This window comes from Pteropus medius, unplaced genomic scaffold, assembly GCF_902729225.1.
Source record: "Pteropus medius unplaced genomic scaffold, Ma_sr-lr_union100, whole genome shotgun sequence".
NCBI lineage: Eukaryota > Metazoa > Chordata > Mammalia > Chiroptera > Pteropodidae > Pteropus > Pteropus medius.
This window is the reverse complement of record NW_024346062.1, coordinates 15,916,899-15,935,263: the sequence shown is the minus strand read 5'-3', so window position 1 is coordinate 15,935,263 and position 18,365 is coordinate 15,916,899. Positions and strand designations below refer to the sequence as shown.

General features: G+C 31.3%; 1 protein-coding gene across 2 annotated transcripts in view; it reads left to right on the top strand.

Annotated features, from left to right (window-relative positions):
- Positions 1-18,365, top strand: part of CHD1 (chromodomain helicase DNA binding protein 1) — a 70,796-nt gene that overhangs the window by 15,295 nt on the left and 37,136 nt on the right. For both annotated transcript variants that reach the window (XM_039875175.1, XM_039875174.1), the window contains exons 3-13: positions 6,472-6,673; positions 7,668-7,796; positions 9,721-9,785; positions 11,744-11,893; positions 12,031-12,302; positions 13,749-13,974; positions 14,340-14,440; positions 14,663-14,841; positions 15,704-15,831; positions 16,552-16,768; positions 17,451-17,540. In XM_039875175.1, coding sequence (XP_039731109.1) covers positions 6,472-6,673; positions 7,668-7,796; positions 9,721-9,785; positions 11,744-11,893; positions 12,031-12,302; positions 13,749-13,974; positions 14,340-14,440; positions 14,663-14,841; positions 15,704-15,831; positions 16,552-16,768; positions 17,451-17,540 — 1,759 coding nt within the window. The remainder of the gene's footprint in view (positions 1-6,471; positions 6,674-7,667; positions 7,797-9,720; positions 9,786-11,743; positions 11,894-12,030; positions 12,303-13,748; positions 13,975-14,339; positions 14,441-14,662; positions 14,842-15,703; positions 15,832-16,551; positions 16,769-17,450; positions 17,541-18,365) is intronic.

Genomic DNA, 18,365 nt, shown 5'->3' with positions numbered 1-18,365 from the left:
AAGCTCTATGCAGTTTTTGTATTTCCATCTGTCTAGTCTGTCCATTTTATTGGCCGATTGTATAATAGATACTTTTATTTTTCAAGCTACTGAATGTTTACTTACTTGCCTGTTTTATATTCATTTAGCTTCCGTGGCTTTTAAATTTCCTGGTCTTTGTACCTTTTTACTGCCTGCAAACAAGATTTCACAATATTGAATATTAACAACAAAAGCTTGTGGTATTGGAATAATATTTTTTTCTTATTAACATTTTTACTTTGAACTAATTTCCAATTACAGAAGAGTTACAAGAATAGTACTAAGAACTTGTTTATATACCTTTTGCCAGATTTAACTTTAAAATTTTTGCCACATCTCTATATCTATATATATTTAATATACACAATATATATGTAATACATATTTTTTCCTGAATTATTTTAGAGTAGGTTGCAAAAATCATGCCCCTTTACACATTAATACTTCAGTATATCTTTTTTAAGGATAAAGGTATTCTCTTACATAAGCCCTGTATAATTATTAAATTCAGAAAAATTTACACTGAAATAATACTTTAACTTCAGTCTGTATTCCAGTTTGGGCAGTCATCCCAGTCATCTTTCAGTATAGGGTCCGGTCTAAGAGCACATACTGCGTTTGGCTATCATGTCTTTTTAATCTTTGATTAAAAATCCCTTTAATCTGGAACAGTTCCTCTGTCTTTGTCTTTCATGACATTAGCATTTTGAAGATTATAGGCTAGTCATTTTATACACTGTATTTCTCAGTTTGGGTTTGTCTTGTGTTTGTTTATGATTACATCCAAGTTATGCGTCCTCCTACCCTATGCACTCTGGCTAGAATATGTATAAGTGATGATATGTCTTTCTCAAAGGTATCATGTCTGTATTGTTTGTTCATCCCCAATAGTGGTGATACTAGTTTTGATCAACAGAACAAGTTGGTTTCTGATTTTTCCACTGTAGTTTCTAATTTTTTACCTATTATAGCTAGTAAGCAATTTTTGAGAAGATACTTTGAGACCATGCAAATGTCTTACTCATCAAACTCTCTTCCTAGGTTTAGCATTTCTTGATGATTCTTGCCCAAACCAGTATTTTCTGTGATGTTTGCAAAATGGAAGTTTTCTAAAACCACTACCCCGTTCATATTTACCAGTTGGCATTTAGAGTTCTATCAGAGTCCTCATCTGTCTGTCTGTCTATTTACCTACCTACCTGTCATCAGCATGGACTTGAGGAATCCTGTTTTATTTACTAGTTAATAATTTTTGCTCTTTTTTGAAATCAGATTTGGCCAATGGAAGCCCTTTCAAATTGTCTCCTATGCCCTGTTCCTCCCCACCGTCCTTTTGATATGCTCCCATCTTTTTCTTTTTTCTTTTCTTTTAATATTTTGCTTTTGGCACAGCAAGATTGATTAGGTTCCTTCTGTGCCTTCCCTGCCCCAGCCTTAGAATCTACCGTTTCTCAAAGGACTCCTAGTTTATGTAAGTGTGGAATAATATTTAGAAATCAAGATCTGGGTGCTAAATAATTGTAAATTTAAAGCTTCAAAGAGGATATGCTTACATTTGTTGATAAACAACAAATCAAGAGATACACTGCCATAAATGCAAAAAAATTTATGCAAGGGGCCATTTTTTAGTATCACTATTTGCAATAAAAAAACTGGGAGCAAACATCATCATCATTGAGGGTCAAGTTGAAACTATTTTGTGTCTGCAAAATAGTGTATATAGTTGCATAAAGAAATGGGGGCTGTATCTACTTCTGTGAAATGATCTCCAGGATACAATGTGTGACAGATGCTCCTCAACTTATGATATGATTTAATCTCAGTAAACCTATCGTAAGTGGAAATTAGCATAAGCTGAAAATGCATGTAATATGCCCAACCAGTCGAGCATCATAGCTTAGCTTAGTCTACCTTAAAAATGCTTAGAATACTTATATTAGCATTTAATTGGGCAGTTATCTCACTGCCACTGCCGGGTGTCATACCACATATTGCTAGCCCGAGAAAAGATCAAAATCCAGAATTTGAAGTACAGTTTCTTCCAAATACTTAACATTTTTGTACCATTGTGAAGTTGAAAAATTGTAGGTCAAACCATTGTAAGTGTGAGACCATCTATTGCATATCATTTATATAAGTAAATATGATTATGAAAGGGGATATAAGCAGTCTTATTCATAATTTGCTTGTATTGAAAAAAGGGGAAATAAAACTTTTAAAAATAATTACTAAAAGGGAGAGAGGACGTAATGTAGAGGAGACAAAGATAGAAGCTGGACTTTGACTTTAACTTGTGTAGCTCTCAAGTTGGATCCAAGTAAATAATCAACATTAAATCACTGAATAAAAAGCAGTTTCTAAAAATGAAAGCAAATGACCCCAATTATACCAAATTGATAGCCAGACAGAAATAAATTATTTCAGTTGAATTTATAGCAGTGATTTGATTATGGCAGTATTCCTGAAGGACAAAAAGAATGGTAATTTTAATATTTAGTAATCATATTGTTAGTAATAATGATATTGTTATTTTGAAACTATTATACATCTTTAAGATAAAGCAAATAGTTTTACTAGTGTCATTTGGAACCAAACAACTTCAACCTGAGTGATGCTTAACTATAAAATCAGAGAAGTAAAAATCCTAGAAATATGAATTGAAAATACTAGTATAAATTCTTAATGCATTGTCTCTAAAAATACTAATATCCTAGCTCATTCCATTGGAAAAAAATCTTAAAAATAATGACTAATCCAGTAGTAACAGGCTCAGCTAGTACTCAGCTTGTAATTTAATTTCCTATTTAAATAAAGCAAGGTTTTTAGGGCTTTTTTGATGAAATGGCAGAGTTACAGTCTGAGGCAAGAAATACACAAGATGAGCCTAGTTCATCTTGTCAAACCAGAAAGTGAGGAAGCTGTCAAAAGCTACTTTGAAGTCTTTTCAAAAGGATTCAGGAACTAATAAAAGGTTTCCTGTTGACTAAAGATGGGACAATTTGGGCATCCACAGTGATACTGATAGTGGATTAAACTAAAACTCATCAAATAATTTTACATCCTTGAGTTCATAATAAGACTTGAAAACAACATAATTTTATCTAAGTACTCATGATAGTAGATTTTCTTTCGTGAGAAAGGTGAAAAAAATTCAGTATTTTTAATCTATAATTTATTACTATTGTACTATAGACATTTAATATAATTAATAAGGATAACTCTTAATTACATACAGATACTTATTTTGTATAAAATGTGTCCCTAGTCCCTGGGCTGCGGACTGATACTGGTCCGTGGCCTATTAGGAACTGGGCCTCACAGAAGGAGGTGAGCAGTGAGTGAAGTTTCATCTGTATTTGTAGATGCTCTTCAGTGCTAGCATCACCGCCTCAGCTCCACCTGAGATCATCAGGCATTAGATTCTCATAGGAGCACTGGTCCCTGGTGCCAAAAAGGTTGGGGACCGTTGAATTGTATATGCATCCATCCAACCATGAGTCATGTATTAAGCTCTTCATTTAGCCCTCAACATACAAAGAGCAACAAGTGAAAACTCTAGAAACATATGGTAGAATACCAAAGGTGTAGGATACAAAAAAAACCAAAATTACAGCGATTACTACGATGTGTTCTCATAGCCAAGATGATAGTATGAATAGGATGTTTGTGGAGTGCTGAGAAAGGATACCTAATTTCATGTTCATTTGAGAATGGAGTCAGGAGATACTTGTTAGAGAAGTACCTGTGAGGTGAGCTCAAGTAGGAATTATATAGTGGGGGGAGAGGGAAGTATTATGCAGAAGTGGAAAGTGGAAAGAGAAACTGGCTCTTAGAGAATTATAAGTAGTTTGCTATCACTAGAACTAAACATTTAAATGGGAAACTGGCAGACACAAATTACTGAAAGGCCTCATAGATCTTTGAACTTTGTTATAGAAACACTGAAGACTTAAAAAAGAAATTTACACCACTCTCAGGCTTTTAATCTAGAAATAGAATTATTTTGTTAGGAAGAAGCTTTTTATCTATTTAGCTCAAAATTTTATGTTTGAATATAGATCCGCCCCCCCAACCTGTATACAATTTTCTTTCAATTTTTAGGATTTTCTTTTTAAATAAACAATGTAAAACATTTACGTGGTTCAAAAACTGATGACTTATTTCAATCCGTGTTCCCTCCCTTCCCTTCTCTGTAGGTAGCCATTTTTAACTTAATTGTTGTTTCATGCTACCATTATTGCTTTTTTTTTTTTAAGTATAAGCAAATATGTATAAATGTTTTCCCCTTATACAAAGGAAGCATACTGTAAACATTGTTTTGTATCTTGTTTTTTTCTTCACTATATCCTGGAGACCACTCTATTGCAGTATATAAGGTGTTTTTTTACTGATTCTTTATTCTTAATCCTACTAAGATAAATGCTTCATACTTTTAATGTCTAAGATAAAGACATTCTAATAATAAACTTATGCCATTAGAGTAGCCTAGATTCAGGCTATTTGCTTTTATCTCCAGGCAGAACTACTTGTGACTAAAGAAAATGAAAGATTCCTACATTCACTTAAGAATTTTGATTTATTAACAAGGAATTTTGACAAGCTGTTCATTCTGAAAGGCTAATCAAGATATAATTAAGAATATAGGCTCATAATAGGTCTCCAAATTCAGTCATTTAACTACTTTTTAAGTATTTATTGAGCACCCACTTATGAAAGGTGCTATGGTAGATACTCTGGAAAAAATAAACAGTACCCTCAAGAAGCTGATAGGCAAATAAAGTGATACCGCTTTGGCCTAGTTCTTCTTTCCTAAAGATTAGTTCAACTGCACTTTCTTCTAAATGTTCCCCTGTTATTGTACCAACTTGGTTATATCTTCAGTGCTCGCCATACACCTGGATCAATTATCTTAAACATAACACAGAATGGTATTTATTGATTGACACGATGGTCTCTCCATACCAGGCTAGAAGTTTTTTTAATGTTAAAGACTATCTCATCTTAGTCTTCCCAGTGCCTAACATGATAGTTCTCAGTAAAGTTTATTGAATAAGTGAAAGATGTCTCTTACATAGTGGGTTGAAGGAGAAATGAAATAGTGTGTCAGGAAAAATATCTAATTTAATTCTTGCCGAAATTTCTCTCAAGGGACCCAAGTAAAATATGGAAAGCTTTTTGTTTTTAAATTAAAAGGCACTTTGTCATTTTTGGATCTCAGGACCATGTGATCAGAGGGTAGACGTGGCAAAAATGATTTTGATAATCAGAGCCTTTAAGAGACATATTTTTACCATTTCTATGAAGAAAAATAGTCCACTAGATTTCCAGATTTTAAAAATATGCATATATTTGTTTACCCTTTAAGCATTTTGATTTATACCTAACTTTTGGAATCAAAGGTCTTCTTGCATATTTTTAGGTCTGTATTTTCATGTAGAAACTATTAACTCCTTGCTTTAGAAAAGGAGAAATTATTTTTAGAAAGGAATTATTTTTAATATTGCGTCTATTTTTATAGAGTAATACCTCCATCTGGTGGTTTTTCTGAAAATTACAGCAGAGGACGTGAAGCTTGAGTTTTCTACATATACTTAAACTACCTCTTGTTCCTCATAAAGCCAGATAAAATAACATCAAAAGCTGTCTACCATGTGTATCAAAAATTTAATGCCCAAGTTTTCAACAAGTCAAATGCGAATACCACGTGACCACATTGCTTTGAGGATAATAATACTTTAAACAATCTACTGTTTAGTTCAGACCATATCTAGACTTCCCTGTACTGAAAATTAGTAATAGAGAAAATGATACTTTCTCAACTATTCATTGCTTTCAAGTATGTGAACGTGTATAGAAGTCAAGAAGATCATGAGAATTTGCTGTTATTTCAGATTTATTACTGTAGAACCATGACAGAATCAATGATATTCTCAGAGAAGTAATTACTGATTTGATTTTTTAATACATTGTATTTTATCATAGCCTAATTATAACAAATTATATTTCCCTGGAATGATAGAACATAAACTTGAAGTAGAAACTAAATATAAATTTATTTTCTACCTGTATGAGAATTTTCAGCATGTTTTTTAACCTTTCCTTCATATAATTTCTACTTTAGATTTACCACAGCTAAAAGCCTTTTAAGGATATTCCTGTGGCTTAAACTTCCCAAGTTTCTAGCCCAGGATTTTGTACTTGGTATACTATGCTCATTGTCTTGGAGGAAGATTGTGATCCGATTGCTTATGTTTTAGCCCAAACTATTCAAAATCTATTAACCATGCCAGTTATTACTATAGTAAACACTAATTCCTTTTTCTATTTGTTTAGCTATAGAAGATTGAAATATGAAATAATGTTTAATGATTTGGGACTCTCTGCTGACTTTTAAGAAAAATTCAGTTCCTAATGAATTTTGTTTGAAATCTGTTTATTTTCAAATTGTAGCCAGTCGGATGATGATTCTGGGTCAGCCTCAGGCTCGGGATCTGGTTCGAGTTCTGGAAGCAGTAGTGATGGAAGCAGTAGCCAGTCAGGTAGCAGTGACTCTGACTCTGGATCTGAATCGGGCACTCAGTCAGAGTCTGAGTCAGACACTTCACGAGAGAACAAAGTTCAAGCAAAACCACCGAAAGTTGATGGAGCTGAGGTAATAAATAAAAAAATCTAATGAAAGGTAGATTTCTTGTATTGCTTTGGGAAAATTTATAACATTAATTCATAGCATTCTTAATCTAGCTTTTAGAAAACATTAATTTTAAATGTTAAAATTTACTTTCAGTGATTCTTAAACTTCTGGTTAAATAGTTGAGAATAATTGACTTGGAAGAGAAGCAGTCTGTAACTATAAAACAGCAAGTACCAAATAAACACATACAATTAAACCCTTTTCTTCGACTTTCTGAGGCAGAAACGTGTTTCATAAATATTTGATGTCTCACAGGTAAAATTAAAGGCTTCGTGAGGTCTTTATTTAATCTTACAGTGTCTAATCTCTGCTTTCAAGATCATCAAAGGAAATACTTTATTGCTATAGCAGGAAAACTCTGCTTTCCTAAAGGTGGTAGAATAGGCTAAGGGACATTCTGTTTGTAAAAAGCTACTACAAGATTTACTAAAACTTGTCTGCACCTCATAATAGTATACAGTAGTGTTACTTAGGCTACCAGTCATGATAAGATTCTTGGGCCAGAATAGAAATCAACACATAGTTTCCATCATGGAGAAAATATTACTACCAAAAAATAAAAAATGAAAGTCAGCAGAACTAAAATTGTGCTTAGTGACATGGTTAATTTACATTCTGACTCAAGCTCTTCATCTTCATCTCACACCAATTAAAAAAAAATAGGTAGCCACACTTTGAGTAAAACTGGTGTCTCATATTATCACTTTGTTTTTGAAAATAATATTTGTAACACCAAAGGGCATGTTGATTAATGTTATCTACGAAGCTCACAAATTTTTTATATGCAACTAAAGCTCAACATTTTATATTAATTATATTGCATTAATGTTGTATTGCATATAATGTAAAGAAGATAGTGTTAATTTATTATTTGGAGGCACTGCTTTTCAATAAATTAACCTCTTTTCAGCTTTTTCAAAACTTTATCCTTCACTGGTTCATATTTCTATTATAGTTTTGGAAATCTAGCCCTAGTATTCTGGCTGTTCAGAGATCTGCAATGCTCAAGAAGCAGCAGCAGCAGCAGCAGCAGCAGCAGCAACAACAACAACATCAAGCTTCATCTAATAGTGGATCAGAAGAGGTGAGTTTTCATTATGAACACTATTATTTTAAAAGTAGACATGCTCAATCATTAAAGTAGGTGGGTACTTATGAAATTAATTAGAAGCGTTACATTTTTAAAAAATAGGAAATAATGATATTTAAATATATTTATCAAGAGTCTTGAAGTATAGACATACTTTAACCAGTAATTCCACTTTTAGAGATTGATCCAAAACAGGAGGTAGAAATTTGTGTGCATTGGCTCATCAGAGCAAAACTAGAAGTAAACTAGATGTGAATACTAGGAAAATAGACATAGACAAACACATGTATGCACACATATATGAAGAAATATTGTATTTAAGTCATATTTGTACAGGTTAACAGAATTCTCAACGTACTTTTAAAAGAATAGGCTACAGCTGTAAACAGTGTAGTTCCTGTGTGCGTATGAGTACATATACACATGTGTTTGCACAAAAACATTGAAGAACTGTATTAAAACATATCCAGTAGGAAAGAAAAACATTAAAATTCGATGTACCAATAATTAGGGTTTCTTTTCAAGGCCATACTAGGCAACAATAATGATCTCCAGAGATGATTGACATTTTTTTAAAATTGCAGTTGACATTCAATATTTTATTAGTTTCAGGTGTACACCATAGCAATTAGATGTTGACGTAACTTATGAGGTGATGATCTGGATAAATCTAGTACCCACTTGGCATCATACATAGTTATAATTGCCTATATTCCCAATGCTTTACATCCCTGTGACTATTTTGTAACTGCTAATCTGTACTTCTGAATCCTTTCATCTTTTTTACTCAGCTCCCCCCTCCCCAATCCGAAAACCATCAAAATGTTCTCTATATCTGTGAGTTTGTTTCTGTTTTGATTGTTCGTTTGTTTTTTAGATTTCACATATAAGTGAAAGAAATCATTTGGTACTTGTCTTTTTCTGTCTGACTTTTTTCACTTAGCATAGTTCCATCCATGTTGTTGCAAATGGTAAAACTTCATTCTTTTTTATGGCTGAGCAGTATTTCATTGTACATATGTACCCACATCTTCTTTATCCAGTTGTCTATAGATGGACTTTTAGGTTGCTTCCATATTTTGGCTATTTGTGAAATGTTCTTCTTTGTCTCTTGTTATAGTCTTTGTTTTAAAGTCTATAACTTTATAGACTTTATATAAGTATTGCTACTCCTGCTTTTTTTTATTTGCAAGGTATTTCATTTCCATTTGCATGATATATCTTTTTCATCTCCTTTCTGTCTGTGTGTGTCTTTCAATCTCAAGTTCAGTTCTTTTGTAGGCAGCATTTTGTGTGAGTCTTGTTTTCTTCTCCATTCAGCTTTTGATGGGAGCATTTACCTCATTTGCATTTAAAGTAACTGTTGATAGGTATATAGTTATTGGCATTTTATTATATTTTTTACCTTTTTTTCCCTTCTTAAAGAAGTTCCTTTAACTTTTCTTGTAATAATGGTTTGGTGGTGATGAACTCTTTTAGCTTTTTCTTGTCTGGGAAGCTCTTTATCTGTCCTTCAATTCAAAATGATAGCTTTGCTGGGTAGAGTAAACTTGGTTGTAGGTCCTTTCTTTTTATCACTTTGAATAGTTCATGCCAATCTTTTCTGGACTGCAAAGTTTCTGTTGAGAAATCAGCTGACTATCTTATGAGAAGTTCTTGTATGATTTTAAAGTTTTAAACAAAATGCTGACATTGTAATATTTACCTAATTTCACTGGCTGTGTTATAAATTTCCAATAAAAGCGATATTAATAACTTTGTGTGCTGATGGTATAATTATAACAAAAAACATGGGAGAAAAAAGTTTTTACAGTTACTGTTATTAGCAAAGTGAACGTGAGTATGGCAACAGAAATTTGATGTCGTGGTTAAATTGTAATCATTAATAATATTAATTTTATTATTATTTTTTCTACAGGATTCCTCTAGCAGTGAAGATTCTGATGACTCATCGAGTGAGGCCAAAAGGAAAAAGCATAAAGAGTATGTCACTTTATTCAACTGATAATTTACTTTCATATCAGGAAAATTCTAATGATTTTGTATTTCATTCTTTATGAGAAATTGTTGCCATAAGTGGACTTTTGTAAATTCTTGGTTCATGGCATTTTATTAGGTTAATTTAAACCATTAATTCTTAACATTTATATTTCTATGTTGACTTGAAGTTTTTGTGCCACTCATTTATCTCCTATAATATGTCACCGCTACATCTCTCCTATATATTTTTAAAACTTTAAAGATCTGCTTATTCATGTCAGGAAATCTAAACTTCGGGAACTTATATAGGAGTGTAAGGGACCAGGTGATGATGGATTTGGGGCGATTCAGTTAATATATATCCAGTTAATAGTTATCCTTACTATTCATCTGCAAAGAAATTTACTTCCTTTGTAGAACTCATTTAGGAACTCAGTATAATTTCCTAAAGCTCTTGACCTAGAAAGTTTTAAGAGTACTTTGAGTAAAAGGTTCTCAATTCACATACTTAGATGGTTTGAGTTTTTTTCTCTCATTTATCAAAATCATTGTTCAGTTTTATTATCTCTTATATTTCGATTGTCTTTGATATTTGTCTCTTTCACTTTAGTGTGTCTAGCTTTGAATTTGTTGTTTATATATTTCACTTTATGTAATCTTAATTTAATGCATCTTTAATGTGAAGACTCATATCTTTTACTGGTTTCTGAAAATTCGTATCTCTGGACATTTTCTCTCTGTACATTTGGTAACATTTATATTGTATCTGTCTTGGATCATGTATGTTGTATTTATCTGTTGTATCATCCATCATATCCTCCATGAATCTTATTGTATCATGTTTTTTGTTTCTTTATTGCTGTGCTACAGTGTGGCTAATTTCCTCAGATGAGTCTTCTTGTTTACTAAGTACATTTTCAAATACTATGTCTCATCAGCTATTTAACTCTTCCTCCAAGTTAGTAATTTCTAAACTCAGCATGAGTACAAACAAAGAATATTTTTAAAAACGAGTAATTTCGGATGATGGACAGACTTGCTTGGATCTAAAAATCATTATAATTTATATTATTAAAAATATAAAATGGAGACCTTTTTATGTGTCCTGCCTATTGCTACTTCTGATGAGTAAACTCTGAAAAGATCTCAAGATACTAAAAAAGATTTGTTTCTCTGTTTTTATCATAAACCAGATTTTATCATATGTACTTGCTTATGTAACTGTTAACATAGTCATCGATGTAAGAGGTAGAGAGCAATGGTGTAGAAGCGGTAGCTGTGAACAGGATAATAGTGCCTATGTAAAGACAATGTGTATTTTTCACTTGAAGTTTATATTATAGCACAATATTAACATGTGCATTCAGTATTTTTTCTGTACACGTTGATTGGAATTAGACTGAATAGACTAAAAATGGTAATAAAGATAGTCATTGAATATTAAGATGGACTGATTTTTTTAAAAACATTTTTCTGTACTGTATTTTAAGTTTCTTAATGAACATGTGCTATTTTTAAATAATCAGTTTGAAGGGAATAATTTTTTAAATCACGATCTCCAAAAATTAAAACAAAAGGTATTTGAATCTTTTTTTTTTGAGAGGTCAAGTATAATTATACAAGATTTTCAAAATTAAACCCTATGACTCTTTAAATTAATATACTATGTTTTCATCTATAGTGATAATCAAAATAACTTTTGCTTTTTTGCCATTCATTGAGGTATAAACTAAATAATTAACAAAACTCTGGAGTTATGGGAGAAATCTAGGAAAAATATCTTCCAGCATTTCTCTTTTTCTACAGACATTTAAATATTTTTAGTATGGGTGAAAGCAACAATATTTTTAATATACACTATAATGTAATTTAGTTTATTTGGTTATTTTTGTGTTTTATCAGACAAAAATTGCTATATGATGTAAGTAGAAATAAACATACTTTATGTATTTTATATACAGTGAAGATTGGCAAATGTCTGGGTCGGGAACTCCATCTCAGTCTGGTTCAGATTCAGAATCTGAAGAAGAAAGAGATAAAAGCAGTTGTGATGAAACAGAGTCTGATTATGAACCAAAAAACAAAGTTAAAAGCAGAAAACCTCAAAATAGGTAAGTATAGTATGTTCTCAGTTTGATGAGGAAAATTGTTGGCAATAGAAGCTATTCATTCTTTTTGCATATAATTTCTCAAATCTGGTCTTATGCCACTGTTTCTATAAAACACCTCTCCCCCTGGTCTTCCCTAGGTCTAAGTCAAAAAATGGGAAGAAGATTCTTGGACAAAAAAAGAGACAGATTGATTCATCTGAGGAAGAGGATGATGAAGAAGATTATGATAATGATAAAAGAAGTTCTCGTCGCCAGGCAACTGTCAATGTTAGCTATAAGGAAGACGAAGAAATGAAAACAGATTCTGATGACCTACTTGAAGTCTGTGGAGAGGATGTTCCTCAACCTGAGGAAGAAGAATTTGAAACTATAGAACGATTTATGGATTGTCGGATTGGGAGAAAAGGAGGTATTTTTTTTTTTTTTTCAATTCATTGGTGGTTTCAATAATAATACTAGTAGAATGAATAAAGTACTTCTTAAAGATGTTTGAATATTGAAAGCCAAGAGGGTAGATTAGATTTTCTTCTGTTTTACTTATTTACTGTAAAATATACTTTGCTTACCTTGAGTATTTTTTTTTCCAGAAAATACCCATCTGACCTCATTTCATATATTGCATGTAATTAGAAAATTTTTAGCCTGTGTATTTTCAGTTTTTCTGATTCTATTCTTATATAGTAGTTATTTGGGTACTTTGAATTTCACAAATGGTTTGGTTTTTAAAAATATTTTAAAATTTTATCTCAAATATATAGGTTATTTTTAGTTACCTTGCAGTGCGTTTTTCTCCCTTTCTGTTTTGAGATATAATTGACAATACAGCTTTGTATACATTTGAAGTGGGGACAACATAATGACTCACATGTATTGTGAAATAATTACCACAATAAGTTTAGGCAACATTCATCTCATATAGATACAGTTTTAGAAAAAGGAATTTATCTCTTGTGTTGAGAACTTTTAGAATCTACTGTCTTGGTAATTTTTCAAATATACCATACAGCAATGTTAACTGTAGCCATGTTGTACATCACATCCCCAGTACTTATTTCTCTTATAATTGGAATTTTGAACCTTTTGATAGCTTTAATCATATTCCTTCCACCTCTGGTAACTATAAATCTAATCCCTTTTTCTGTGAGTTTTTTAAAGATTTCTTATATGAGGTTATACAGTATTTGTCTTTCTCCATCTTACCTATTTCATTTAGCACAAAGCCATCAAAGGCCATCCATGTTGTCACAAATAGTAGGATTTCCTTCTCTTTTATAGCTGAATAATATTCCGTTGTGTATATATGTGTGTGTGTATATATGCATGTGTGTATATGTATATGTATATATACGCACACACACCACAATTTCTTTATTCATTTATATGTTGGTGAACACTTGGTTGTTTCCATGTGTCGGCTATTGTAAATAATGTTGCAGTGAACATGGGAATCTAGATGTCCCTTTGACATAGTGATTTCATGCATTTTTCAGTTTATTTGGCTATTTTTATATTTTATCAGAAAATTTTAATTTTTTTACATAATTTTAAATTATTTTAGTTTCTAATTATCAGTCTCCCAATTATCAATTATTGTAAATTGCTGTATGCTCTTAGGTATGCCACTGTGTTGACCTTGTTTTTTCTAATTTTAAAACTGAAGGGATTAAATGATATTAAATCTTTCTGTTCTAAAATTCTGAATGTGTAATATAGCTTCACATAAATTCTTGAGCCCTGACACTTTCCTTATTTAAAGGAGCATATATTTTTCTGTTCATGTTCTTGAATTTTTGAGTTGAAAGGAAGTAATTCTATAACAGAAATTACAGAGAATGTATTGTGCTTTCTTTTTCAGCTACTGGTGCTACTACAACCATCTATGCAGTTGAAGCAGATGGTGACCCAAATGCAGGATTTGAAAAAAATAAGGAACCAGGAGAAATCCAGTATTTAATTAAATGGAAAGGATGGTCCCATATTCACAATACTTGGGAGACAGAAGAAACCCTTAAGCAGCAGAACGTTAGAGGAATGAAAAAATTGGATAATTATAAGAAGAAAGATCAGGAAACAAAAAGATGGTAAATGTTTTATACTTATTTTTTTATAGATCAAAGCTTTTTCATTGTTAAGGAATACCTTGTAGGAATCAAACTTAAAATAACTATTTATATCCTTATTTGTATTTTATCTCAAGGTAAAAGCTCTTCAGAATAGCCATACCTAAATCTCTCCTTGATAACAGTCACATAGAATGTGTCTCATATATTATTAATTTTTAAAGTTAAAAATTAATGATGCTTTATTTCTGTTTCAATTTCTTTATTTAAACTGGCTCACATGATAAGTGGCAAAATGGGAGATTTTTGGCTGCTGATAGTGTTTGGGGGAATGGGTTATTTAGGGAAGATTCTGAAGTCTATTCCTGGATTTAATAATCTTTCAGGTTGAAAAATGCTTCTCCAGAAGATGTGGAATATTATAATTGCCAGCAAGAACTTACAGATGATCTACATAAACAGTATCAAATAGTGGAGCGAATAATTGGTTAGTAAGAAATGATTCTAATTAAACTTTTATCTTTTCATGCTTGAAAGGATCTGAAAAAAATCTTAAATTTAACACATATCAAATACAGTAGCTTGCTCTTACTGTAATAGAGTATTGTAAATCAGATGACTAATTTTTACTTGTTATTTTTACTACTTATTATTCCTTAGATAAGATTCAGTGTAAAAAAAATAACAAAATATCTGATTTTTCTCACAGCTCATTCCAATCAAAAGTCAGCAGCTGGTTATCCTGATTATTATTGCAAATGGCAGGGCCTTCCATACTCAGAGTGCAGCTGGGAGGATGGTGCTCTCATTTCCAAAAAGTTTCAAGCATGTATAGATGAGTATTTTAGCAGGAATCAATCAAAAACCACTCCTTTTAAAGATTGCAAAGTGAGTAGTATTTGACATTTTTAATTATTGAAAATGTATTTATGCATCATAAATATTACAAGCCCAGATAGAAAGTTAGATTCTGATTTCAGATAGGCTAAGGAAGAGAACTGCTCGGTTGGTAGGTCTTAACAGGAAATGATGTTCCTGTAATTACTATGTGATCTTAGATGTGGTACTTATAGCCTTGGTGAGCAAAACCATGTCAGAAAGATATACTGAATGGGTGGTGTTGTGGTGAATAAGTTAGGGATACCAAATAGGGAAAATTCCTTGGAAACTTGATATATGTTATTGATTTAAAAGGTAGCAACTATTTTCTTTGAAGGCAAGAGAGGAAAATAGGGAGGTATCCATAAGAAAGTATCCAGGACTATCTTGCTTGATATATCTTTGTACTTTAACTTATTATTAATAATTTTTAGGGTATAAATGCCACTGGAATTGGTTTTCTTATTACAAGATCAAACTAAGCTCATAATGGTAATGTAGAAATCAGAAATGAAATGAGAAGTTAAAGCCAGTTTTATGTTTTATTTCTAGGTCAGGGTGGAGCACTGGTTAAAATGAATGAATTTAACATAGCTGCTGCTTGTGGAATACATGAGACCCAAATATTTCAGCAGGAACTTAACTTATCTCTTTAATTTTTTTTATTAAAAAAAGAGGGCAAAATATTTTACTGTACATTCTTGTAATAGAAAATAGTCTTTGAATCCTCAGATATATTTTGAGTCATAGAATTTCTGAGCTTGATTTGAGATGAAATTTCAGAATTTATGGTAAAGGCCGAGATTTTCATCTTTTAATGTAATTTCTTGCATTTAATAATTTTTCATGTTAACATTTATTTCTATCGAAGGTATTAAAACAAAGGCCAAGATTTGTAGCCCTAAAGAAGCAGCCATCCTATATTGGAGGACATGAGGGTTTAGAATTAAGAGATTATCAACTGAATGGTTTAAATTGGCTTGCTCACTCTTGGTGCAAGTAAGTATATTTTAAGTCATCTGTTTAATTTGAGAGGCTAAGAATTTTACAAATATAGGATTTGGAAAAGATTTTTATCAACATAAAGGATAAGACCCTTTTGTATTTATATGTGAGTCTTTGAATTTCCTTGTATATAAATAATATTTATTACATACTAAGAAAATCCAGTGGAATTGTGAGTTTAATCTGATTGTCTCAGCACTTAAAGTTATTATTGAACTTAAAATCAGAATATAAATACATTCCTATCACATACTAGTCCTGTATTATTTCTAATACCCATTTAGCCCTCCATGTTTTTCCTTCTTTCTGCGTCCCTTGATCCATTATTGGCAATATAAGATGACCTTAGGGTGCAATTTATTTTTTAACTTTATTATAGCTATAGTTTTTTCTGCTATATGTTCTTCCTGCTTACTTTTTACTTAATATATCTGGACTCTACTACTTATAGATGAATTGGCTACATAATTGATTAAAGATAATACTGTCAATCTTTAAGCTTCTGGTATAAAATGGTAAACTCCACTTTTCTTACACTATTACAAAGGCCTTTACACTTATTATTTATAGCAAATAAAAGTGGTATATTGTATATTAATAGCTATCAGATTGATTTTATTTAACTGTAAAAACTTGTACATAGACTATGTAAAAAGTTTTCTTTGTAAATTTGAATCTTTATTCCATACATGATTTTTGTTTTTAATTTTTTAGAGGAAATAGTTGTATACTTGCTGATGAAATGGGCCTTGGAAAAACAATACAGACGATCTCATTTCTGAACTATTTGTTTCATGAACATCAATTATATGGACCTTTTCTATTAGTAGTACCACTCTCTACTCTTACTTCCTGGCAAAGGGAAATTCAGACATGGGCTTCTCAAATGAATGCTGTGGTTTATTTAGGTGACATTAACAGCAGAAACATGGTAAGTTGTTTCTTCACAAATTTAGAAATCTGGGCTTACTTGTCTTTGAGGACAAGGATTTTATTTGTCTTTATAGTCTTAGTTTGTAGCATAGAACTTGCCACAAAGTAAGTGCACGATACATTTTTAATTGTCTGTACTAAATAATTTTTGGTTTAGTGTTACATATATATATATATATATGTATGTATGTATGTATGTATGTATATATATTTTCTTATGGAAAGTTTCAAATATACACAAAATCAGACAGAAGAGTATAATAGACCTCCTTGTGTGCCTATCTCCATCTTTACAATTTGAACTCATTGTCAGTTTTGTTTCATCTGTACCTCTATATGGTCCCTTCCTCCCAATTATTATGAAGCAAACCTCAGATATCATTTTCATCCATAAATGTTATTAAATGAGTTAATCACTAGTGTTTTGTTAATGTCTTTCATTGAAAAGTGTATAGTATTAAAAACATGTCTGCTTTACTTTTTATAGGAGATTTTGATATGTGGTATTTATATCTTACGATATGGTCAATTTAGCTTGCTGGACTATATAAAGAATAACTTACACTTATTACATAAACATAAGTTTTCTGTGTTATGAATGGATTTAATTTTAGATATTCAAGTAAAAGTATACTTTTCTTAATCTGTATCTTAAAATTATCTTTAAAATTTCTTGATAGATAAGAACTCATGAATGGATGCATCCCCAGACCAAACGGTTAAAATTTAATATACTGTTAACAACTTATGAAATTTTATTGAAGGATAAGGTATGTTTTACTTATATTTTTCTGATTGATACCAGTTTTTCCTTTACAAAAGTGTAGGTGGGATGAGAAGATAAGTTAAATTATGGGTCAGCAAACTACAGCTTGTAAGTCAAATCTGGCTTATTTTTAATTACCATTGAACTAAGAATGATATTTACAGTTTTTAAAAGGTTGTAAAAACAAATCAAAGAATATGCGAGAGACCACCATACATTTGTCTACAAAGCCTAAAATATTTATTGTCTGGCTCTTTACATAAAAGTTTGCCAACTTCTGACTTAACATGAAACTAGTTAGACGTAGCATCTGTTGATTTATAAAAGGGGGAAGATAGATAGCTAATAGTATTAAACTACTACTGGGTGAAGCACTGCTAAATGTGTTACAGATATTGTCTTATTTAATTCTTTAAAGTTAATATCTCAAGTTAGTTCCCATCTACTTTGCAAGATATTGCTATCTCTACTGGAAAAAATTTAAGTCTCAGGTTAAAGAACTTGCCTGAGTTCATATAACCATTAAGTGGCAGAATCAGGCTTGTCTCTGTTTTAAGTCAGAGTCCCATATTTATGTATTAGAAATCTATAGTTCATAGAAATCATCAATGAATTATACCTAAACTTGGAGTAGGACATTGTTCTAAATTTATATCATGTTTCTTGGAACCAAAGTGACATTAATAGAGGCTTATACTAGACTTAGGCCAAACATTTTGTAAAATTTTTAAATAATACTATTGTTTTTCTTCCTTTATTTCCACTGTATAAGCTAGTAAAAACTTTCACTTGGTATTATGCCCTGTTTTCTAATTGCTAAATTAGTCAT